The sequence below is a fragment of the Lepisosteus platostomus genome, chromosome 10, assembly GCF_059453375.1.
Source record: "Lepisosteus platostomus isolate fLepPlt1 chromosome 10, fLepPlt1.hap1, whole genome shotgun sequence".
Taxonomy (NCBI): Eukaryota; Metazoa; Chordata; class Actinopteri; order Semionotiformes; family Lepisosteidae; genus Lepisosteus; species Lepisosteus platostomus.
The window spans coordinates 2,746,176-2,772,331 of NC_142620.1; the positions used below are offsets into that span (position 1 = coordinate 2,746,176).

Genomic DNA, 26,156 nt, shown 5'->3' on the forward strand with positions numbered 1-26,156 from the left:
GTGTTGCTGTGGCCCGAAGATCAGTGGTCGAGCGTGACCCCATCTTCACACTGCTGACGTCCATTCTCTGCAGGGAGGCACGCCGTGGAAGAGAGGATACGAGATGAAAGGACGGCAAGTCAAGTACAACAGGCGTTCCTCGGCGCTACAAGAACCGCCGGCTTCTTTTCTGTGCTGCGCGAGTCTCGAAATGCAGCTCTGGGAACCTGGCGGGCGCCAGGCCTGTGTGGGCACACGCGCTCAGGGCCGTGGTGAGGCCAACTTACACTCTGGGCAAATCCTCTTAATTACACGATCAGGGCACAGATCCACAGGGATAAGAGCAGACCAAGAGTGGCGGGGGAGATCTGGAGCACCTTTCTTTACATAAACAGGTCTATGGCGCAGGGACGAGATGAGCTCCGATCTCTCTCCAGACGGGCTGTGGGCCACAGGACGAGCCAGCGCGCAGCTCCGGCCCGGCCCGGCCCGGCCCGACTCTAGCCTCTAGTCAGTCTGTAAACTTTCAGGACAGGCTGCAAATCCAGCAGCCGAGGACAACTCTGGCATGGCAAGGAACAGTAACAATACTTAGGAAAACTAAAACTACCAACCTCAAATCCTGAAGAACAAGAGCAGTGTTCAGATGACATACGATCTGTTTTACACAGCAAGCCTCATTCTCCTGCTTCCACTGTGAAAACACACTGGCAGTACAGCAACTGCTCTGCAGCACTGTGTGGATACGATACTATCTGTTTAGTTTGCTCTGAAAAGCTGTTTGTTGCCTGTTTTTGCATATGTAGCACAGAGTTTGTTAAACAAAATCTATAATTCTTTTTCTGGTGCTAACAGTGGTGTATTAATATTGTGCTCATACTGTAACTCCTATTACAGTGACCTAGATTTATTAATATTTTACTCACCAACATACAGTGAAACTAGTTTACGTAGAGCCATACACTGAATATTACTATTTGATTATCTTTAAAATTTGAATTTGCATCAAACATGCAAGATTTCTGGTGGTTTTAAAGAATAACGTGGACATACACTAGCCTGGAACTTGACAGACACATAATAGATACAGAATGTTCCAAAGCCATTCCTGTAACAATCTGAAAGTATTGATGTTTTTTCAGACTTACAAAAGCACTACTAAACTTACATGACATAAACTTACACCCGGTGTTTGAACATTTCTACACAAGAGTATAGAAAGTATATTGAAGTATAATTTCTTTAAATGTTTTTTTTAAACATGGTTTAAGTCTGTCCTCTGTTTTAAATATATTTTTATTTTCATTAAAAATAACTAATTGTAACACAGGCACTCTGTAGCTGTGCTCTGCTGCTGTAGGCTTCTATCAGCCTTCTATCCAACTCATATTTCCAGCAGAAAAGGTTTTCTTTTTGCTCTTTTTAATTAATTAATTGAAATACACATCTCATCATAAGATCAGCAATTGCATTTGGCGTCTTGCATGAGACTTTATATAAAAACATGCTACAATAAAGCAATGCTAAAGTAAAAACATCAGACATGTGAATATTTAACACAGAAGCTAGTGTACTTAGGGTTTAGGATTTAAAAGTGCAAAGACTGATGTGCAAGATCGGATATGGGCTGGGAGATCATTCCACACACTACCCAAGGCTTGGACCGCAGCCCGACTGATGTGAGGGACTGCGGGGAGTCAGCAGTTCACTGGTGTAGTCAAGAGCTAAACCAGGCCTTAAGGTGAGCAGCAGTACTTTAGTCTTTTTTCCGGAATCCACAAGAAACTAAAACAGGAGAGATATACTCATGCGCTGTAGTAGAATTTAAGATCCGAGCAGCCTTTTCCAGTACTGAACATATACTGTAACATAATAAACATAATGCAACTTCAGATCATATCTGAGTCCTGTACGAAACAGTCTGGCCATGTCTGGTAAAACAAAAAGACTGAATGGATATACACGTGCCTCACGGCTCCTGTCCGGCTTCCTATCGGATTGATTGGCAGTGGTCTGATGCCCGGGTATATCCCCTGACTCCCCATCCGAGCTCCGTTCTGGATCACTCCCTGAGGGACTGAGAGGAACAACACAACAAGTCACACCCACGGGCCACGGACAAGACAGCGTCAGCATTCCCAGCGTCAGATTCCCGGTCGCAACGGTTACACGCGCTGTCGCAAACATCGGCCCTTCGGGGAAAGGAAGGAGGGACGGTTAGTAACGTTTCCTGACTACTTCACACCCTCTCCCCACCTGGGAAAATAATGTCCCAGCAGCGGCGCGCGCAGCAGGGATATCATCATCACAGCTTTTAAAACATCTCGTGGAAGGAGGTCACCTTACAAATATGCCTTAATACAGCAGATACTTGGCTCAAACAGCATTTAACCTTGCTGTCTTGATTCACTGCAAAGCCACAATAGAGGTTCAGGAATCCCTGTCACTGTGGAGGCACCAAACTCTCAAACACCTTCACCTGGAGACTCGGTCACATCCCTCTCGTCCAGGGCCACCAACAGAAGAACGTAAGAAAGGCTTTAGAAATGAAAATGAGTTCTGAGAGTTGTGACCTTTTCTTCCAAAGGCTGCAATGAGTGAGCGAGTCAGTGTCACATTTGAATAGGACTGTTAGAGCAGCAAGGAACCTCCCTGAACACATGATGCAAAAACAGCTGCCCAGGAATGGAGCTCTGCTCCTTCTCCCTGTTGTCCTGGGCTGCAGGATCTCTGTGCTACTGCTCTCCGAGGAGCTGCTGTCTGTGCGCGTCAGACCAGGACGCGAGTGGCCTGGCTCCACCCGCACACCTTGCTGCAGTACTCACGAGAAGCTGGCAGGTCTGGAGTATTCAAAAGCATCATGGTAGCGGCAGCATCAATGTCAGGATCTAAGAAATGCAAAGGAAAACTGCACTTAAAAAGAGTCACTGCTGTACGAGGTGGTTTCTGAGCTGCACTCCACATTCCTCTTTTCTCCTGAAGGTGTCCTGAAGAGGCACAGAATGTGAAACAGACACACAGTTAAACGGCCATGAACGGATTAGGTCACTTCTGTCTCCTCAGATTAAAACAACGTACTTGTGAGATGATTTGTTGTTGTTGTTGTTGTTGTTGTTGCCCATTTGAACAAATAATTAGGATATTGAGTACGTTTATCTCCTGTTCGTGTTACAAATGAACAAAAAACGGCACTAAGACGTAATACAGAAACCTTTTAATTATTTTTTATCTTGTTACATTAATTAGGCTCTACAGTTAAATAAAGATACAACAGCTGAAGGCAAACAACAGTTATCTTAATCTTTTCATTAATGAGTGGAAAGTACAGAAACAGCGAGCCTTTCACAAAGCAGCCTCTAAAACTAAATAATGCCAAAGAAAAATTCTGTCCTCGGTTGTTACAGACAACACACTGTGCCAACACCTGTTATTCCACCCTATTCAGGCGACTTTTATCGACTTTGTATTAACAGCGTTCCATGGGACAGTGGCTAATCTAAAACAGATGGCAGGTTACAAAAAGGAAACTATTATCCATTTGCACCTATATATACTTTTGCCCATTAGGCAGCAGCATCGTTGTCATGGAAACCCCCTGCTTCCATGGTGATGGTACACAATTCGGCGACAACCACTGAATGAGCTGAAAAGAACATCTGTCCTGGCAGAGTGTCCCTGCTGCCCCAGGGGCACAGCACTGCAAGGTGAGGCCATGGCACATGACAATCAAAACTGCCTGGGCCCTGACTGGGCAGGCCGGACGAACAATCAGAGCCGGCAGGAACAGACACACTTCAGTGTACCACTGTAGTTGGGCTGGTGCACTTCCTCCATCTCTAGCCTTTCACAGTACCCACCAAAAACATTCATTGCCAACTTATGAATGTGCACCATCATGCTCGGGAAGACAAAATGCTGTAGGTACAAAAAATAAGCAATCGCACAAATAAATAATGAAGAACAAATTGGACCCGGTAACAAATTTAGCAAAGTCATACAAAAATGACCAATTAAAAATGTCATATATTAAGCCTTTACAGTGAGTCACTAGCATGAACATCATTCAGCAGTGGGAGAAGCAAAACTACAAAATAAGGGAATGAAAATAAAAATCAGATGAAATTTTCTGCAGTATGCACATTTTGGAAGCCTGCAGCTTTGCACGAAACTATACTGTGTGTATGTCCTTTTCTGTTAAAAATAATGTGCAAGCTGGGTACAGCGTGGAGTCACACACTAGTCTTAGGTACACAGAATGAGATGTCTCTTAGTCAGCAGCCCATTCCATGTGCGAGCGTTTGTGCACTGGGGCTTTAGCGTGCGAGGGTGTGTGTGCACTGGCGCTGTAGCATGTGTGTACATGTGTACACACATCAGCATGCAAGTGTGTGAGGGTGTGTGTGCACTGGGGCCGTAGCGAGTGAGGGTGTGTGTGCACGTGTGTGCGTGTGCTTGGACTTCAGCATGCAAGACCGTGGGGGTGTGTGTGCTGTGCCCCTGTCCCTTCTCTTCTCCAGCAGGGGCAGGAGGCTCAACAAGCATAGTATTCAGGACCGGCTTCTACTGCCTAAAGTTTCACTAATCTCTTCTCTCTTCGGGAAGGGTACGAAGCAGACAAAGATCCTCATCATTCTTCCAGGGGTTAAAGGTTTGGAGTCCTACACCAAGACCAATGCTAAGGATTGTTTAAAGTTATTTATACAGAGCTTCAAAATTGATTTTAAAACATATATCAGTTCAATCAATATTACTATCTTACATGCATAGAAATTAAACTCACACACTAAATAGTAAAACGGAGCAGTTTGGTTTCAGGAAAAACTATCCTGTTGTGGACAAGTAAGTCCAGAACAGTTCATTTCCAGATGCATTCAAAGCTCTGCGGAATGAGCACGTCTTCCTCGTGATCTTATTGATCTTTTCAGCAAGCCAGGTGGCCTCTTTGGGGGAAGAGCAGATATCCTCTTGGACTAAACAGAACAGTTTTTGCTGACAGATGCTGAAAATGGAAGGAATGCTATTTTTTTAAAAATACAGGTGATGTGATGCCAGGCATCTGTCCACTGTGATCTTAAATCAATGGTGCACATCTGCTTTATTGTCCCCAAAGAAAAACCATTGACACTAAGCAGGTCGATACCTTCTCATGTTACTTATGACACCTAACCAGTTCAACTTGTGTACTAAAATGGGCCACAAGGGGGCAAAATACACACTAGAGCAAAATACCTTTACAGAAGGATTTTTTTCTAATTTTCACAGCTATCCAAAGAACCTATCTGACAACTATTTTATCATTACATCTCTATATAAACTTTTCATTTTTTCCTTGCTACGGCATACTCTTTCAAAAAATGTTGTTAAATATGATATCATATTAAAACAAAAAAAAACAGGGAACACATCAATCTGCTCCACTAAAAAAGAGGAATGCCAAGAGTATTCAACTGCCTTAATCACCAAAAAGCTGGAGTAGTTCTCTTCAGCACCCTTATTAATAAACGGCTCTAGCACAGACACGCTCCCAGTCAGGGCCTAAAGAAGTCCAAACACAAGGAGGGCTTGTACTTGCTTATTCCCAGGTCAGCATCAACATGTACTGTAACTTTTTCAATGTCAGATAAAGCGCTGTAGTCCCCTGCGCTGAATATACACATTGATCAGCTTACATCACCCCATGCTGACTCCTTCATTACACCTTTCAAGTCAGAGTGTGTGTGTGTGCTCAGCTGACCTCCCTAACTCCAAGCTCACACATGCGCTGTATTTAGGAAGAGGTGGTGCCTGGTCATTTTCAACAGGAGAAAGGGGTTCAGAATAAGCATTAAGAAAGGATCGGTTGTCCTAACGCACTCCTTAAAAGCTGCACCCCCATTCTCACGACAGATTCATATGCAGCGACAACACAAACGAGAGAGGCAGGGAGAACGGAAAAGTGCTGAACTATGTTACCTCGAGAACTGTTTAATGTTAGCGATGGCCAACAACAGACCAGCAGGGGAGGAAAAGATTCAAAAATTCTATAACCTTTAAGATGCACTTAAAATAATTCAGCAGCACCGCTGGGGCCTCAGGAGCCGTATTAATTGACGGCGAGTAGAGATGAGTGCTCCCGGTCCCGGCGCCTGGCAGCAGACTCCTCCCAGAACACTCTCGGCCATTGTACTGAACAACAAAGCGCACGGCCCGGAGGGGTGTCGTCGGCACATTCCGGTCCGGAGCGCGGGCGGTTGGCTTTAGGGACTCCAGGGCTGTTTGTTTATATTTCTAAAGCAGCAGCAGCCCCCCCGACGAAGACCACCTTTTGTTGGCGGTATTTGTAAAAGCCGTTTCGCGCTCGTGCGCACAGCCCCTTCCGTGTGTCTGTGGCGCTGGTCCAGCCGGACTCGGGGCCAGGGGCTCCAATCCCTGAGGAGGCCCATGTGTCCCAACGCTGTGCAGTAACGGACTAGGGAGTCTAAAACAAAGTGATGGAAATAAAAACAGCACAAACGGCTGTTCATGCCTGGAAGATTTGGATTTTATGGGTTTTTTTTTCTGGTTTTTAGGAAATGAGTACACTGAATTATCAATCCCATAACCAAGTGGCACATCTGTTTTACTTACAGTATGCCATTAACTACATCTTTTCTCAAAATCACACTCCACATCCTATCTCAGACTTGGTTTCTTTAGTTAGCTGGAGACTGTGATTTGGAAACTAGGATGTTTTCCAAAGGATTTTGTTTTAAGGGAATGCAGACAAATTTCAAGAGCTTTAGTGCATCTACTGTAGGTTGCATGAAGGCAACAGCAGCTAATCGCATGGAACGTTTAAATGTAGGGGTGACGACACTAGAAAGACAGCACGTTATACAGTATATTTCACGTTTGGATTCCTGACGTTCTGAATGTTCAGGATTGCGTGGATAGTCCAGCAACAATCTTTATCTTGACTAAGAAAGAGTTCAAGGTCATTCGTTTACTACACTTACTCCAGAAAAAACATCACTCTCACAACAAGTTTCAACACATGATCTTGTTTTTGCCTTGTGTGAAAAAAATAACTTGTTTTTAACTTCCACCTTTCTTTTCTCACTTGAAACAAAAGGTTAAATTCACTGAAAATATATCAATTCTTGAAGATGTGTTGCTGAGCAACTGTTTTATTGCAATTGGAATTACTTCACATGGACACCCTGCCTGACATAGCAGGAGCTGGTCAATGCCATCACAAACCAAGACAACACAGAAAAAATGAGACGATGAATGAAATGGAAAACATTTTCTGCATCCAGACTTTTAAAATACTTCATATTCTGGTTGGGAAATTGCTAGACCCACAAAGCATTCTGGACATTTAAATCCAGTTTCCACTGCACAACAAATTACTTCTGACTGGTGTGTGGTGAGACGAGAATCCCAGTTGTGCAGTAAATATTAGATCATCCTGAAGCCAAAGTAAGACGACTGGGTACAGAATCAAGATTAACGACTGTATGAGCTGTATGAGTGAATAGCAAACTGACTACTCCAGCATTACAAATGTAGATGCTGTGAAGAAAGCACTTCATTTCAGCTTTGCAATGCACCCCTTCTACAGTATGTCTCTAAAAAAACAGCCCCTTTATAGCACATGTAAAAGAATGCACAAACTTTGTAATTCTATGCTGTTCATTTGTAGGTTAATACAGACAAGGACTGTTTATCTCTTTAGTCATTCAATTTCGTTATTTCAGCACACCGAAAGGGATGCATAGATGACAAATTCCCACCACTATATAATCCCGGCACCTGCTGTTCTGCAAATAAAGCCTATGCATTTAGCTTAAAGCTATTCCCAGAAGAACTACAGTACATAGATTGGATTCGGAAATCAATCCATGAACAAATATTTCTATATGATAAATAACAGATTTAGAAAGAATTAAAGCTTGTGCGTTCATCTGCTATCACTATTTTCAGTCCAGATCTTTTAGATTTAGTGCTTTGTGAAGCTTACACACAAACGTTTTTCAGACACAACAGCAATAAACCTGTTCAACCATGATGATCAATTCTGCGGTCTTGGTGCATTGAAATCTCTCCCTAAAGAATAACTTTGTATGTTGGCAAATTTTTCCTTTACTTGTTTTTTTAATAATACAAGAACATTCAGATGACATAATTCACATGAGAAAGTAAACTCCGTACACGTCCTATTTACAGCGATGAGCTGATGTTTAATTATTAGGAAAACCAAACAGGACAAGAGTTTCATGAAATCTTGAGTACTTGAATAAACAGCTGCCTTTCTCTATACTATCACAAGCAACAAAAGCAATACCAAAAGCAAACATTTCCTCATTCCTGAAAATCTAATTTTCCACTGTATGGACTAGTCTTTCTTTGAAAGTATACTTAGCTCTCTATCTTGGATTTTTTTAATTTAGAAAAAGAGGGAAGAGAGCTCTTTGCACAGCCACGAAACAGCTGTCCTTCATCCTATCAAGGAGACTGAGTAGAGATAACATTTTAGAACTTTACACATCATAAACATGCTCTCTCACATTTTGTTCATTCAAAGTCCAGACAGTGCCAGTTTCCAGAAATGATAATGAGACATGTGGGTTTCCACAAGAATGCCTGAACTCTTGAGAGGAGTGTCTTTTCCAATTCTTTTAGATCTATTTACTCTGTTTCTATAGGAACCGCCAAGCCTGAAGCACTGTACACCTTCAGAAAGACTTGAACTGGAAGACCTTCCTCAAGTTTACAGTCTGTTTGCTGCACAATGTAGCCTCTCTCTGCAGGGAGGTTAATTAAGCCACTGTGGGCTTGAGACCCATGTTTCATGGCATTCTGTATGAGATTATTATTCACAAGACAGAGAAGAAGTGCAAATGGCTTTTTTGGACTACATCTGAGATGCAGGCATACTGTCAGAATGAGCCTTTAGCTCAGAAACTGCACTTGTGTTTGATTTTGGGCTTTGAGAAGTGTGATGCTGATGACTGTGGTTGAGTATTTCCATCACAGCACTTGCAAAGCTGTACCATGTACTGAGTAATGCAACATTCTTAGCGATCTTCGAATTAACGTTAATATGTGCTTATACTAACTTCATACTACACAAGACATACTGTATGCACCCAAGAAGATGAGAAGGTAGGAGCTCATGCTATTTTTTAATTAAAAGATCATAATTCTAAGTAAATCTCCTACCTATTTTACTAAATTACAAAGCAGGCCTAATATGCCGACTGCATTAAGAGAAAGGTCAATTACTCTTTCCGTAATGATGTGGATAGGGAGTCAGTTGTCTGGGTCAACATTTACAGTATATTTAACTCCACTCATTATTACATGAAAAGACTTGCTTAAAATCAGTTCTAGGGACAGGGCAAATCTCCCAATCAAGATAGGGATCTGTGGAAAAGTGCTCATTAATAACATTATTCTTCTATTTTGATATTCTGGAGCTTATTTCCTATTCAGTGCCCTGTAGGAATGCCATCAAGCATTACCTTGTGAGCAAACAGAAATCACAGTTTTAAAGAACTGAAGAAATGTCTACGAGCCCATCATGCTAGAACTAAGGAAGGCAGTAATGAGGTTCTGTGTGTTGTAAATTGAAAGATCTTAGATCCACGTTGCACGGTTCCCATTTCTCTCCAAAGAGCTACTGCATGGTGCTTCGGGAGGACAGCTAGTTGAAAAACACTCCAGCCCAACTTTAGTATGTCAGCTACCTCATCGCTCCCTTTGTCCCGCTGTTCCTGTTCCCTGCGCTCATGCCGAAGGAAAGGAGGAGGAATAAGCCGCTCGTGTCCGCGTCGTGACGTTGGCCGCCTTGGCACGCAAACCTGATTCCTCCCGTGGCAAACGGACTGTTCCCCTGGAGGGTAGAGCAGACAGAGGCGTGCACCAGCACTGCTGCCGTCTTCGCAGCTGAACAAACCCCTCTCCCTAACAGCTCAAGAAAACTATCCTGCTGCAGAATCAGTTCATCTTTTCCTGCCTGTGCTTCAGGACGACAAACAACATTATTGTAAGCTGCTTCTGTTGCCTATCCTTTATGCAAAATGTAATTATAATGCTCCTTTGCAACACAGGGATGAAGTGTCCTTGTTCTTGCAGTTCTGCTCTCCGTTTGTGCACTGGTGGAGGATTCCAGTATTTAAAGCAGTTGGCATGTAAAGCACAGCCCGGGTTCGATTTAAAGACCAGGATGGGTGTCTTTAGAATCGGTGACACTTGTTTGCAGGATGATGCCACGATCGCACAAGGACCTGTCTGCAGCACTGCACACCGAACCAACAGCCCCCGGTACCCCAATCCTCCAATCGAGAGGCACTGCCAGCACCTGGACCTCTGAACCCTCTAATCGAGGGGCACTGCCAGCACCTGTACCCCTGAACCCTCTAATCGAGGGGCACTGCCAGCACCTGTACCCCTGAACCCTCTAATCGAGGGGCACTTCCAGCCCCTGGTACCCCTGAACCCTCTAATCACAGCTGATATGCAAATTCCCTTCTGCAATTAATGCTCAACAATTCAGTTTAACTTGAGAGTTCCTCTTTCAGAAGGGAAGAGCCACAGATGTTAAGAAGGATCCTTAAATGCTGGTACTGGTGATAAATATTAAAAAGCCAGAAAAGCAAGAAGAAAGAAATATTACAACCATGCATGATGGGCCAATATAATGAAAAAAGACTCCATTATTGAAAGAAAGATATTTTCTTTTCTTGGTTTGCAGATAAATTATTGAAGAGGTCTTTAATAAGCAAAAGTCTGTTGTTACTTCTGATTCCCCTCAGAAGGCATCTCGGCTGTAGTTTCCTTCCGCAGTTCGGCCAGGCTTTCTGTTGCCATAGCAACCACTCACATTTCACATACTTTAGAGTAGTGCATCATGCATCACCAGGGTGAAACAGGAAATACCATTCTGTACTTAATGCAGCCTTTCAGAAAATAACTACGTGCTCCTGCTGGAGTGTTTACAGTCAGTAATAGTAAACAGATATATGGTGCTATAAGTACAGTCATTTCTTCGGCATGTTGACTGTATTTCTGCTGCTAATCCTCCTTCGTCCTCTCTCTTCGTAAAGCGAGGTGGTGTTAAATTACACTACAATGCACAGCCCTGACTTCAACAGCTATTTATAGAAGTAACTGGGGAAGGGAAGGGAAGAAAATGAAGAAGGCAAGGCACCTGATCCGGGCAAGCCAGGTGTCCGAAAGAGACAAGAACAGTACTGCACCAGCGCTGTCCACACACAGCACTACGGACAGCCTTCGCAGAGCAACTGACACTGCTGACATGGCAAAGAAGAGTGAAAGTTTCTATGCCTGTATTGAAGTCTAGTCTCAGTGCATTCTAAGGTGACAATGTAAAGAAAGCAGCAGCAGTACAAGATTTAAGAAAAAAAACATCCTGGAAAAAAGGCTGCAGTAATGTCTGAAAGCTTCAGAACTGAACACTGGGAATTCCTCCGATCCTTCAGCACTCCGGCCAGAAATGGAAATCTGCAGTATCACTCAGCAATTTCATTTCACAGTACAAACACCCACATATTTACTTTCTAAAAAAATCAATTGGTACAGCAGACAGTTTCCCCACAGGGATCTGAAACCAGAACAGTATCTCTTTGTGTTGTGAGGGGGTAGAAAAACAACTTTTTTTGCAGAAACTCAGCAGTAAGCCTTATCTCTCATCCATGCTTCCTCTATTCATGCTTGGTGATGAAAATATTGCGTACGCAGTGCACTACAATGCTGTTTTTAGTTGGGGCTATAAAATCTTTAAAATGGCAAAACACATTCATATTAAACCAACTTATATTTTGCATTGAAAAACTCAGCCTTCACTCCTCACTTTTCTGCAATTTCTGTTTTGTTATAGAATTTCACTTGATAAGACTAAACTGCTAAAAGCACAGGAAGAGGTATTTCAGAAAGCAACATCCATACATTACAGTCACTGCTGAAATGATGTAATCTGACATGTCTAGCATCAAACAAAACATGCCTAAAGCACTAATGAAAACATTATAATTTAGAAGTCAATTACTTGCAGGTCACGGGGCAAAGCTTTATCACTGTTTTTTTTTTAAAGAAAAGCTCCATATGACCTTTAGCAAGTCTAAATCATCTCATTACTCTTTGCTGAATATCCTGTTTGGACACCAAATTCGCTTCTTAAAAAATGACAACATATTCTTCCATATATACTCATATGATATGGACTACATATGAGTCTCCTTTATTGCATATCTGGCTCCGTATTTTAAATCGGTTAGAGGTTAGAGAAGGTTAAAAAACCTTCTGTGAAATCCTGCAGCCTTGGAAACCACATGGTTGCGGTCTTAAAGACTCACGTTTAGGACCCAAGTATGAACCAAGAGAACATTCGATCTCCAACAAGAATCCCCTGACACATAATCACAGAAACTTCAAAGTTGTGCTAAATACCACACGTGAACAGGTGTATGTACTGCACCACGCCTCATGAGAACTGCCTATCCCTTCCTGTCGCTGTGCTGGGGGCCGGCCTGCCCAGGCTGCTCTGAGCTCAGATGGCACGATGGCTCAGCTGGCACGGACCTGCGGGACCCTCTGGGGCCCAGGAAGACCACCGATGTCTATAACAGAGAGGGGAGCAGGACTGATATGCAGTAGAACCCAGACATCCTGGCGACATTCTCATCCACTTTGACACGTATGGCAGAGTTTTTCTTAACTGTGAGCAACAAGTATAGAGCAGAAAGCAACAGCAGGGTTCATTACCCTTTCCTTCTATTTATTAGATAAGATGCTTCTCAGATTTGAACTTCTCTGTACTGTAAATGGTCAGAACTGCTCTGGCTACAAATTTTAAAAACTAACTTCTTCTTGAACAGATATTTTTGGATTGCTACGGCACAATCACAAAAAAGAAAAACTATAGTTAATTTGGAACACTATAACGAAGGCCAAGTAAAAATATAACTTGTGATGGAGAAAAAGTTATAAGCACATAGTCTATTGGGAAAAAGTATTAAATGAACATACAGTATAATAGCACATGCACTTACGGAAATGGATCATAATTGAATAATATTTGCTGAGACACCTTAAGTGTTCAGAACTGTGGTCCATGAGTCTTTTTAAGTGACTGATCTCTGAATTTCTAATTGTTGAATTAGAAGCCTGGTGACCTCTTTAATCATAAAGAGAGGGAGTAACCACTCTAAAAGCCATATAAATGGCTGAATAAAATGGGCTGCAAAACCTTGTTTAATCGCCTAAAAACGGCATCAGGAGATTTTTTTCCTGTTTTAATCAATGCAGTGCACCACTTCAGAGCCAGAATGATACATCAGCAGGCTTCCACTTAAAAGAAATTAGTAACCCAATTATGCTAGAAAGCTCCGGTATCACCACTTATATCTGATGGGATAAACAGGCACAAATCACAAAAACTGGGTTTACATAAAACCACGTGAAAAGGAGCAGGACAAATAACATCTTAAGTATGTTTGTGTTTATCCCCAAAAAAAGTCCCCTTTATTTTCTGAAATAAAGCGCCAATGTAGTTTACAGATGAGAAAAATATCATCCAGGTGGTGGTGGAGGGGATCCCCATTACCTGTAAAACGCTTTGGTGGAGTGTCCAGGAAAGCGCTGTTTCAGTGTGAGGAATTATTATTCTCAGTACACAAGCTGCACCTTCAGTCCCCTGCACCAGCCTGCAGCTGCTCCACAGCCGATCTAGCAGCACCGGGAAGCTGGGAAAGCATCTCTCGCTTACCGCACTTCAGTGTGCTTTGTGTAAATTAGACACTTCGGAAGTGAAACGACAGCCTCTGTCATTTTTTAGAGTTTTCCTATGAAGCATCCGTGAAGTCACACAGCGTTTTTCATTTTCTAGTCAAGACCCAACGTTCTGACTTTTTGTCTTTTAGTTCTAAAACAAAATCATTCTAAGATTCTTAATTTCCTTTATTATTCCGCATGGCAAACCACAGAACAAATTGTTTCGCCCAAACTGACAACTACACTACGGAAATGAAAACGCGTCAATGACACTTCAGTACTATGTTGTGTTTGTTTTCATTTTCCAAAATGACAAGTTTAATTCTTTGAGATTTTGTCAAGGCATGGTGACGTGCTTCACAGAATCAAAATGAAAAGATAACTGGTAATTTGTGGAAGAAACAGCAATGTAAGGGAGGCCAATGTCTATGCTACCGTTTCCTCTCTTCACAGAAACGTTTTTGTACATTTCATCATGGCACTGGCAGACACTCATAGTCCACTGACTGGCTCTTGAGATCACAAACCAAGCGATGAGCATAGGAATAGCCCTCAGTACCTGATATGAAAGGAAGTAAACTGAAAAAAGACCTCATGTTGCGGTTAGTCACTCCTATGGCGCAGAAAGGTTATCAACTCCTTGTTTACTTTTCAATAAGGTTTTTCTTTTACCTTAAGGTCTCAGGAGAAAGAAAATCAAGGTGTGTAGATCTCACAGGTATTAAAGTTGTATCACCTTCTGAGCGAGGCAGCTTTCCAATACAAAGTAACTGATCACCAATGTCTCTGTACGGAGGAGTGCACAGCTGTACAACAAACTTCAAAAACAAGTGGCAATTGCCAGCGCCCCATAACAATCAGTTTTTGCAAAAAGAGCCCAGAATCTCATTTTTTTTAAAAAGACACGAAATGTATGTCAATCCACAGGCTCTTTTTAACCCCGAGAAGAGTCGGTCCCGACGCGGGACATTGCCGTGCGTGAACACTGTGACAGCTGGCAACGCCCTGCCGGCTGTCAGCTCCGCGACAAAGCAAAGCCACGGCACACCTGGGCCACACCATAACATTCAGGCTCTGTGAGAAGCAGAAACCCAGCAGCCAGCCTCAGGAAAGGAAGGGCAGGGGTGCGGTCTTGTGTACTGGTACCAGTACTGACACTTGGGCACAGACCACAGGAAGGTCACTCGGGGGACTGCACACCCCCTGCACCCCTTCACAGCGGGACGGCGAGTGAGGCCGTCGCCCTGGCTGTCCACAGGACAGAGCTGTGCCTTCAACGTGCAAGCGAGCGCCGTTATTGAGGGCAAGAGCGGCTTTTCTGTTGGAAGAGGTCCAAACAGACTCCACGGCTCTTTCATGCTCGTAATCCCCGGGGAAAGACTCCCATCTCTTCCGGTTCTCCTCCATCTGTCCCTGCCCTCAACAGGAAGCAGGCAGCACCCCCCACCTCACCCAAAGCGCTCCCCTAAATTCCTTTAAAAAAACTGAATGGTCACATTTCTAAAAAATGGGTTTGATGCACATCCTGACAAATCACAGAGCGGCATCACACTTCAGCACTAACCTTCAGCTGAGGGCCGTTGAACTACAACAGAAATTTTAAAACAATTAGACACAATGAGGTAATTGACCTCACTCTCAGGCCTATGACCAAACCCCTGTCAAATCTAGCCACAAAAATCAATATCATCAACTAATTAGCCAGTGTCATTCATCCTGATTTCTCCCTGTTAAAAGCACTAGGCTTTTATAATGTGGGATACTTCAATCCCCTGTATCTGATTAAATCCTGCAGTCCTTGTGCTCGCAATGATTTCTAAGTACAGTAAGTCAACATTTTCATAGCTTTTTGGGGAAGAACCAGCAAGAGGTTACGTTTACGTTCTTCAAGAAACTATCACTTTTCATGGTAATATTGAGAATGCTTCCAAATTCCAAAATTAAATCCCCCCCCTGTCTCCATGAGGTCAGAGGTGAAGACTGAGACAGATCACAAAGGAAGGGGCTATCACGTTATATTGACTGCATCCCGGATCAGGCCCTGGGAAGGGAATCCTGCCAGGAATTCTATATTAAATCAGGTTTTTCCACCTTATCAGGCTTGGCAAAGATTCTTTTGTTCTCCCTGTTGCTGACTCAAGACCCTTGACAGCATACAACCTCAACCCAGACTGAGCCAAGTCAGAAGTGACCATCTCTGTCCGCAGAACGACTCGGGTGTCTCTGTGAGAGGGTGGACGTGAGTGAATACAGGTAGTTCTCCATTTACACGGCAGGTGTGTTCCAGTAAAGTGCTGCATGAATCACAAAGGGTGTCAATTAAAAACCAATTTCCCATTAAACTGATGTAAAAGGGGGGGACCACTCCCTTCCTGAGGGCCGAACTCTCAAACACAATCACTAGCACATATTTATACAGACGCTTTCGCATACAGGCGGTCCAGTATAAAAATACCATTCATTTTTAAACTGAATGTTTCTTAATGTTTATCACGTCTCATGTAAATACGAAGGGAAGACTGTAGTTAGAGGAGGGTGGTGAACGGTGTTGATCATGCAGTCATGAACATCTGTCCACATCTGAATCGCACAACTATCTTCACCCCCATTCTCCCTCAGTAACCCCTTTCAACGCCAGGTATTTAGAGGGGCACTGCAGTGCTATTTTTACATTTCGGGGTTGTAAGGAAGCAGCATTTCAAACCACAATGAAACTACCAAGTGCCTGGCAATGTGCACAGCCTCCAATTTACATCAGAGATGAACCAAAGTTTCAATGTATTTGCACCGCCATATTGCCCTCATTGCCTGCGATTCAGAATGAGGCAACAAAGCGTCTAGTGGTGTGAATGCAGACCTATTACATTGCTAACGTGCTTTAGATCAAGCCAGTTTCACTACTACATTAGTCAGTACTTTCATGAAACCGACACACGCAAGTCAACATGGCAACAGGCAGAAAAACAACCTGCCAACCAACTAAAATACTGATAATTAACACTTAATAACAGTTAACGCTGTTAGGAGACAATGATTCTCATTTCCTTTAAGCAACTACCGAGCAGGAAGGGCTGCTTCACTTGAACTACAGTACAATTCACGTGAAGTCTCGTTATTTTGATCTGTTTTGGACGATTATTGTTTTCTTCGTTAATGTTCAGGATTTGTTTTTTGCTGTGAGGACTAATGTTTCCTAAATTTAAAAGTGGTATATATTATCAAACCATGTTAAATGAAAAACACAAAAGCTAAGAGTCCATATGCCAGGAACTATCTATACTGAACGTGTCCCATTGTCAATAAAATCCTTTGTGTAAGGTAATCTTATCCCTGTGCCTTTCATGCAAGCAACTAGTTTAAAATACCCTTCAAACGAACACAAAAAAACAGAAAATAGAAATAAAACAATATGAAAGAAAACAAGATGGCCCACAATATTAAAGCAATGACAAGAACAGAGATTTGAAGACACCATCCCACTTGCACTGAGGTTGTGCTGAAGCCCTTGTTCTGAGCTCTTGTCATGGGATATGTCCAATTGCTGAGTTAAAGCAGTGAAGTAAATGATACAGTAAATAATAAAACATCTAATTTGCTCGTTGTTCCTGAAGATACTCAAGAGTGTGCTGAGTAAACCCTCATTACTTCAACAACACATGAAGCGCTCCACACAAGAACTGAAGCACTACAAACAGTAATCCCTTTCATTACGCCCGGTACTCTGCTTGAAGCGCGTCTCAGAGTAGCCTTGAAGGTTGGGTTTTTTTTTTTGCTAAAAACAAGTGATCCAAGAACAAAATGTTAGCCTATGAAACCTACATTAAGAGGCATTCAAGTCTTAATTAAATCTCTCCTGTTAAGATAATAACAGTATATGAGACGGTTTAAAAATGTTGATGTTCAGTTGATGCTTGTTATGCAATGAAGGACGATCTTAAGATCCTGTGCAATCATTTTCCATGCCAGCATCCTCTTTTCCCCACAGATCCAACTACCTTTGTTTTATTGGTCCAGTTAAGTGATGGAAACTGTAAAACACAACCAACACCGACTGACTAGCTGCCAGAGGAAGCCCACTTAACACGCTTGATCAATAAATAACCTCACTTGAAGAAGAAATAAGGTAACTGTATCATAGCTTAATACTTCTCAGTGTTTCCTCATTTTTCCCCCTCACTGTCATCTTGAGCAGCTCTAGAATATGGGCGACTGCCTCTCTGAAAAGTGCAGTTTTTCTGTGATTTCTCAAGTGTACCTGCTCTGAATATTGGTTTCTTAAATAATAATTCAATGAACTGTTGATGTACATTTTCAAAGTAGTTAGAGCAAGGATTAATTACCTGGAAGAAAAAAAATCTCCAATCAAATGCATTCAAATGAGCATAACTTAATCTAATTTTGAATTCAAATGTATGCTTTAAGTATGCATTTCATTTCAACAGATGTAACACCAAACAAAAACACCTGATGTCAAACTACCACAATTTAAGTGAAAAACAGGCAATGTGCAGACATTCCTTTATACAGTTTCCAGGTTAATGATATTAATCCTGTAGATAAGTAATGTGCTTGTATCACAAGCTGTTTCCCTCTGTCTGTTTGTTGGTCTTGCCAGATGTCTCTCCCACAGTAACTTCAGTTACACAACACAGGTGCTCATGCAGCACTGCCATCTACTACACAGAGATAAGATCTGTGCGAGAGAATTTACAAAACACTACACAAGCTGCCAATTAGACAAATAGTTCTGCTCTTAACCTTAGGCTGTATGAGCTCAAGTCCCTGCCTGTTTATGTACATTGATGAAAATCTATCTTGGATAAACTTGCTGCTCTCTTTTTTCTGGTTTAAAGACGCATTTAAACATAATCTATGGACATATATGCAATTCCTACCACGTGCCATAAACAGCTGTACAAGCTGTAATCATAATGTTCGAATGTGATAGTGAGTTAAATTTTTTAGGACTGAAAAGCATTGTCTCTTCACTGCTTGTACACTGATTAAAACACAGTTTAAAGGGTTACATTTTAAGTGGATTGCAAAAGCTTGGGTGACAGAATGCAGACAAAAGGACATTACAAGGGAAAAGGCTGTAGAAAGACAGGTGAAAAATTCAGCAGGCTGCCTGTGAACTGCAGATTCTAAAATTAAAATTATTCCGTTCAATAAAAACAACACTCAGTCAGTATATATCTGTGCATTTGGGTGGCACAACTTATTCATTGTACAAAGCACTGTAAATTAAGACTTGATTTCCTCAAGCACAACAAACATTAATTTTTCATGTTCCTCTCAGATGTATTTGAAACCAAATAATCATCCTCATGACCTCTAAAGTTATTCTAAGTAAGCTTAATGTCTGCCACAACATTCATCACTGAATCCAGATGACACTCAATAGTGGGACCCCTATTTTTTACATTTATACTTTATTTGGGAAAACAAACATCTCCCTAAATGCAAAATCATAAACCACAATCTTCTGTGCAATCTTACAACTCAAGATGTCATCCTTTGATCAATTTTTATCAACTCGATCTTCCCAAGAGCACCTCCTTATTTTAAATCTTTTGAATGTGCCACTGCCAATGACGGACTGGAACAACCTGCAAGCTGCTGAAGCTATCCACGTTGGTATCTGAAGTGCATTTTCAGTTTATTCAGTTCTCCCTGATACTCGCGCTTGTGAACATGGGAACATCCAAACCTTTTCCTGCTTGTTCTTCCCAATCCGGATGCGACTGTGCACTTGTGCTTCCACCCCTTCTGTGCGGAGGTGTAACTGTACCACAGGACTGACTCTCCACTGCAGGTGGCAGTCGCCTGTGTCTGGTGTGTGCCTGACAGAGCACCAGGTGTGCATCCTGTCACTCTGCTCTGTGCAGCTGCTGCTCAACCGGACCGCCACGCCGCGCCCCTGGGCGACACAAACCCACCCTGTCGCTCACAGGGACTGATGTCCTGCACTGCTTGCACAGCAGTTTCCTCAGCATTGATGAGCTGGACCTCAACCGTGCCACTGCGTCACTTTTGGAGACAGCACGCCCCCCCCAGACCAACACACGTGCCTCTAACCCCTCTGCCTTGCCTTCACTGCCCCAGAGCCGGGTTCAAGATCTCCTACACTGGGAACTGGGTGGGAACTCAAGTCTGTGTACTCTTGTGAAAGAATGCCCGCTTGCATATTTTACTGGAATCTACAGCAGCTGTTCCTGGAAACCGGTGCTACTTACTCACTCGGTGAGAAAGTGAAGGAGACAAATTTTCCAAGATGCTTAGAAAACAGAATTAAACCTGCTGAGTGTTCCGTAAAAAGGAGAACTTCTTCGTTTCAGCCATCATGATGAGTCAAAAAGTAAAGAAAGAAAAACACTGAAGTCCCTCTGCTAGGAAGCTTGCCATTTAAAGCTGTGAACTCATAATATGTTGATGAGGCATACTTTTTCTGTCTTGGAGGAAGGAAAAATAAACTGATAACACACACACAGATTCGCATTTCGAAACCCATCCAAGCAGAAACCGGCCCCCTGAAGAAAATGGGACTGACACTTTAAAAACATTCTTGTTTGAAATGTTTATTTTTAAATTAGAGTTTCAAACGCAATAAGGCTAATTACTGCTGTGATAGTGACCGGGCTATACAAGAAATACGAGTCTTTTAACATCATTTTTGGCTAAGAAATGCAAAACAATTGAGAGCTTGGTTCAGCTAGAGCTTCATGTTTAAACAAATAAGCTTAACAGAACATGACCTTTGACACAGCAGTGCTTACTGAAACAGAACCAGAAGCAGGCTATCACACCGCCACAGCATGTAAAGAAATGAAATAAACGGCACACAATCAAAGGGCCCAGGTTTTCCACCAACTACACCACACTTGCTCATTAGAAGTGCTGCACGTTTAGTTAGAAGGTTTTAGTTAGAAGTCAGGTAAGGCTATAAAGTCATTCTCTAAGATACCTCTCTTAACAATGCTTTCCATCTTCAGTTAGTTTTCTCAGTAGGAAAACAGATCAAGAGTCAGATTTAAACTCCTTACCTTACAAATTCCACCCCTATGGAAGATGAAAGGCACAAGTTATCTTTCAGCTGCGGCGATGGATCCAGAAGTGTCTGAGTGTGCCTCTGTTGTTATTTACAGCCATGGCAACCACTCAAGCAGACCTCTGTTAACTTACCAACAATGGGTACCATGGCAACTTTGAACAGGTAACGTCACCCAACGCTAGTTTACATAACCTGCTCAAAAGTCTACTTCATGACAAACAGACCTCTCTGCCGAAGCATTAAGCAATTGGCAATAGAGGAGCAACCATCAAGATCTGCAAAAGGTCAATGTGAAGTGCCGTTATCCAGCTCTTTTGTCACAGCCAGGTGCATTATTCCCGAGCATTACTAATACCAGAGGAAACATCACTTGTCACTCTTCAGCTCTGTAACCACACCATTAGCAGAGCAGCAGAACAAAAAGAAAACACACTTCATACCCTTTTATGTCCCTATTTACTTCCACTTACAGATTTATTACACTGACTGTACTCAAAGCCACTGCAATCGGTAGTGAATGTCAGTTTATCAGTTGGCATGCCTGCACAGAACAAAAAGGAAAGAAATACAGCGAAACCTCAGCAAGTTAGCGGTACTAAGCTTGGTAACTGACTGGCTCACTTCACTGCCCATTTTGAACACACATGTTGAACGTGTATAAAAAATAAAACAAATGTAATCAATAATCTGATTTACAGCTGAATTATTTAAGCTTTTATTATTAGTTTTTGCATAGATTCATTACTCACACTTTGCTTTTTCATAAGTAAGCTATATATATGGCTGGACCTTTGATATTTATCAATGAAATAGTACTGTATATTACTCAGTTAATGTCTTACTTTGGGCTCACCGACTGCAGGGTTGTCTGGAACCATATAAATAGTATCAACCTATTAACTGTATATGCAACTTCCAGATTCCCAATAATGCAAACTCCACATTCCACAGTGTTCATTTTCTGCACTTAAAACATTGGTCTGTTTTAGCATTGACTAACACTGGAAACATTTCCTACAGACTTGTTTTCACAACCTCAAAAAAAAAAACTTTCAGCCATAAAATATCTGTGGAACACTCAGTTTTCAATAACATTACAGAAAAGCACTGACAGAAACTGAGACTAGGGTCATCTGGGACTTGGAAACTCAGCTCAATGCAAGCTATTCAAAGGATGCAAATAGACTCAAAGAACAAAATCAAATTAAAAAATTAACAAAAGGATGTAACAGGAAACTGCTATGGGATGTCTGAGAGCTGGCTCATCATTCCACAGTTTAGTTCGGCACTTGAAATACATAACCGCTCAGTACAGCACTGGTGTGATGTATCTGACACCAAACCAACTAAATAAACTAAATTATTCTCCAAAACAAATACATTAAAACATTAAAAACAAAAACATTTTCATGAGTTCTTAATTCATAAATTCTGCAACTGCTGTCTCTCCCCAGGGAGAGCACACCTGGGGTTGATGGTCCCTTGTATCCCCTCATGTCATAAAAGGGAAATGTGCTACAGTGCTAATCATGTCTCCATGTTTTATATCTTCTAGACTGAAGAGTGAAAAACTGTAATTTATACAAATATAAAAAAATTAAATAATTAATAAAAGCTCTCTTTATGTTGCCCTACATGCAGTACAGAAGAAAATCATGTTAATTTCTGTCCATAGTTCATTTTCATACATACTGTGTTATATGGTTTGTTCTTCTATTGTTAGGTCTCCTGTACAATGAATCGAGGATAAAATTAGCATATGCATATTAGCAAAAGGTTTGAATTGTGTTACAAAAGGTCTAAAGGTGTTACCCACAAAGATTCTGGTTTCACCATTTAAAAGCCCGCTGTCCTATTTTTAAGCTTTTAAACAAAAGCAGTAAAGTTATTGCTTGGTTAAGGGCGCTGCATTCCGAAGAGCTGGCCCGGAGAGGGCTCACCAATAGTGATTTACATACAGACTCCATCTAAATGCCTGCTGATGTGTATGAATTCACTGAAGGGAAAGAAATTCGGCTGGACTGCCGAGAGGAAAACAAAGTGGTGGAGACGCTGCCAGAATCCGAAACAAAGCACTGGAGAGCGACCTCCGATTTGCTGCACATCTTTAATTACACCCAGGATATGATGAATGTTAGTGAATATTATGGCTTTGTAAAAAAATATTTATTAAGGAGCCTAAATACACCAGATCTCCTCTCTAAGCAGCTTTGAAGTGAATCAATAAGACAGGTTTCAGTGACCAACCACAAGCAGAGAAACCAGGGCACGTCCAGTCGGCTGTCCCCGCCACAAGCACAGCACAGCGACATCAGTTCACACTACCTTGCAAGAGGACTCCCCCATTTTTTCTGAAGAAAGGACTCCCTGGCCAGAGCGGAGCACTTGGCATGCTGGAGGGACACAGAACACAAGACGGTTAGTCAGCGGAGCCGCCTCGCGCAGGAACAGGAAGAGAGCGCACAGCTGCCACGGCATCACCTGCAAGGAAACACTCCCCATGTGGTTAAAGCCATCAGCAAGCTGTCTGGGGATTCATCTTCAAGAAATACACATCACGCGTCTGGATGGAGGCATAAAGATATGATCTACAAAATGATTATATTTCCCACCAGTTGTTCAGTGTTTAAAACTGGTTGTTTTCAATGAGATGTACAGTCACGAAGTGGTTCTTCAAAGCGAAACTTTTAAGGTCCTGAACAGTACTTTTTTATGTAGAATGGTTTACTAAGATTACTTTCTAACTACCTGTACAACAAATAATTTCTGATGTGCCGTCTTCGGTTCAATGTTAAATTTCTTTTCTGGAGCTTATGTAAGTGGTTAATGGAACTTTTCTTTGGAAACTGCACATCAAGGCACAGCTGAAATGATATTAAATACAAGTAACAATCCCTGATCCCCGTCTGTGATATCGCCTTCAGACAAGCAGTAAAAGGGTTAACGTGACAGTTAATGCCTTTATCATACAGACCGAAGACTGGGGCTCAAGCTGCATGTTTTCCATATCAAGCCACTTAACTAAGAGCTCTGATTAAAGCATCTGTCTCATTAAAGCAGACAAATGTGTTTTTGACCAGGCACTTTCAGCTCTTTAATGGCAAAAGAAGTGTACAAATTTAATCAAGTATAGCCTGTGTTCTTCATTTCTGCTCCTAGCTTTAATTCTCCTCTAGACACTGCCATTAGATAACACTTCAAGACATTTGTTATGATGCTCTGCTCATGATCTTCTTGGCATCTATTAACTAATTGAGAATCGGAACACACTGCAGAAATGCAGAGGGCTTTGAGGATGAACAAATAGAAGCTCCTAAAAACTGTGATGAGTTTTGGAATATATTTGATAAATTGCCTCAGAGACATTTTTATGAAGGAGCATAAAACACAAACGCAAACAAAACTGTACTTCTGTGCTGTACAAAGCATTTGCCTTGAAAGCAAAAGGCATTGCCAACTCAGAATGTGCAGTCAGAACAAATCTGACAAAGAACAGATGCTGACCCAACAATTGTAGGGGAATTATTTAAGTATGGTAAAAAGCCATATTGTTTTTCAATACTTTATAGTATTCCTTCTGTATTTCATCCCCTTATTTACAGTGAGTGATTAGTAAATCTTGCCAGTAGCAACAGAGGAGGGTAACATCTCTATTAGCATATGTGTTACCTAGCAACCCCATCTTCGCGCTGCGGCTTTCGGGAGTTTGTTGTCAAAAAGATATTCAGGGCATCAAGATTATTAATCTAAGAGCTTCCTATTATATGCAGTTTTGACAAAGTTTACGACGCACTGTATAATTTCCCGCAGCTCGTAAAGTAAAATCGACAGAGGTCCACACCCACAAAACCTTTTACGGAGAAGCTAAAGAAATTAACTTACATTTAAGTTAGAGAAATTAACCCATTTACAGCTCAACACGCATCTCGAGTACTGCAGCCAGAGGGTCCAGACCCAGTATGACCCGCTCCAGACAAGCAGAACTGCACGGCTCACTTTTTCTAGGGCTGTGGCGGACATTAGCAGTTAATTAAAACACCGCCCATTCTAAAAAAAACACATTAAATTCTTTTTCACTCAAATGGTTTTGGGTCTTGTTTTAATTTTATTTCAGCTCTACCCAGGGTTGAAATCTATTCAAGTGAAGAAACCACATAAAATAACTGAAGAACGGATCTCGGGTCATTAGAGCAAACATTGAGTCGTTTACTTAATGGGCCCAGACCCACACTTACTTGCAGAGCATGGGAACACATAAAAGACCTAAGAGAGGTCTCCAGCCCTGAAGATGATAGTATTTTAGGTGAGGTACCACTACATCTGATCAGATAATGTTTAAGTAACAATCAATGAAAAATAACCATTAAAAGGAAAGAAAGGCAGTTATGAAATGCTGCTTGTGAGATGGGTGCAGCTCTGCTCAGGCCTTCTGGGATTAGTCACAGTCTCTCATTGGCTCTGGGCCACACAGACTCACTTTCCAGCCAGAGGGGAACTTCATAGTGTCTGGGGTGCAAAGGGGTGAAATCACTTTCTGCAGCAGACCCATTACCACTGAACCCTGTTACAGCTACAAGCTCTATTAAATACAGAATGTGCATAAAGGAACAGGGTGTTATGTAGTATGTTTGTAGTTTACTTACTGTAAGTCATGCTCGCACCTGCCACAGGAGCCTGGAGCAAGCGAGCATCACCACAGCAACCAGCAAAGCCTCTACGCACTTGTCAGTCAGCTGGTTGCCGTGACTACGAGCTCAGGCGGGAAGTCTATTCCACCTGTGGTCAATTTACAACCACGCCTCACAAGCCACGCCTCCTGAGAAACAGCCTTGTTGGTGCCTTGGGCTTTGTTGCAGAGCTCTGCTCCGAGGCTTGGCTTCCCAGCTGCAAGCTTTGCTTGCTTGCCTTGACCTCGTTTGTCCATTTCCCTTTTGTGCTGTGCCTCCAAGTTTCCTGACTTCAACCGTTGCTTCTGCCCCAGTCTACAAGTCTGGACCGTTTGCCTGCTGTGCCAGCTCGGCCCTGCACTGGGTCCCTCACGCGACCCTCAGACGCTGCTTTACTGCACTATGAGCAGCAACATCACGATGATACAGTGATTGAGATAAGAAGACTGGATTCTGCTGTGAGTGCGCACACTAAAACCAATGGATAATATTTGTGTTTGAACACCAGTTTCAAAACTGGATTCAATTCAATGACACAGAACTCTCTTCACAAAGCTGCCCCTCGCGGACTGAAGAAGACAGAGGTGATGAAAGTGTGAGTAAAAAAACAAGGCCGCCAGGACCTCAGTGAAGGAAATACCAGCACAACTGCTTGAATTACAGGTTTATTTGTCCTGGAAGTGGAGAGAAATAATCAACCGAAA

The 26,156-nt window shown here is 42.2% G+C and overlaps 1 protein-coding gene across 11 annotated transcripts in view; it reads right to left on the bottom strand.

The window, feature by feature from the left end:
- Positions 1-26,156, bottom strand: part of foxn3 (forkhead box N3) — a 77,612-nt gene that overhangs the window by 4,105 nt on the left and 47,351 nt on the right. For 10 of the 11 annotated variants that reach the window (XM_088647502.1, XM_088647507.1, XM_088647501.1 and 7 more), the window contains 3 exons: positions 23,111-23,178; positions 2,805-2,867; positions 1,948-2,056 (listed from right to left, as the gene is read on the bottom strand). In XM_088647502.1, coding sequence (XP_088503628.1) covers positions 1,948-2,056; positions 2,805-2,867; positions 23,111-23,178 — 240 coding nt within the window. The remainder of the gene's footprint in view (positions 1-1,947; positions 2,057-2,804; positions 2,868-23,110; positions 23,179-26,156) is intronic. The other variant, XM_088647510.1, reaches the window with a different exon arrangement.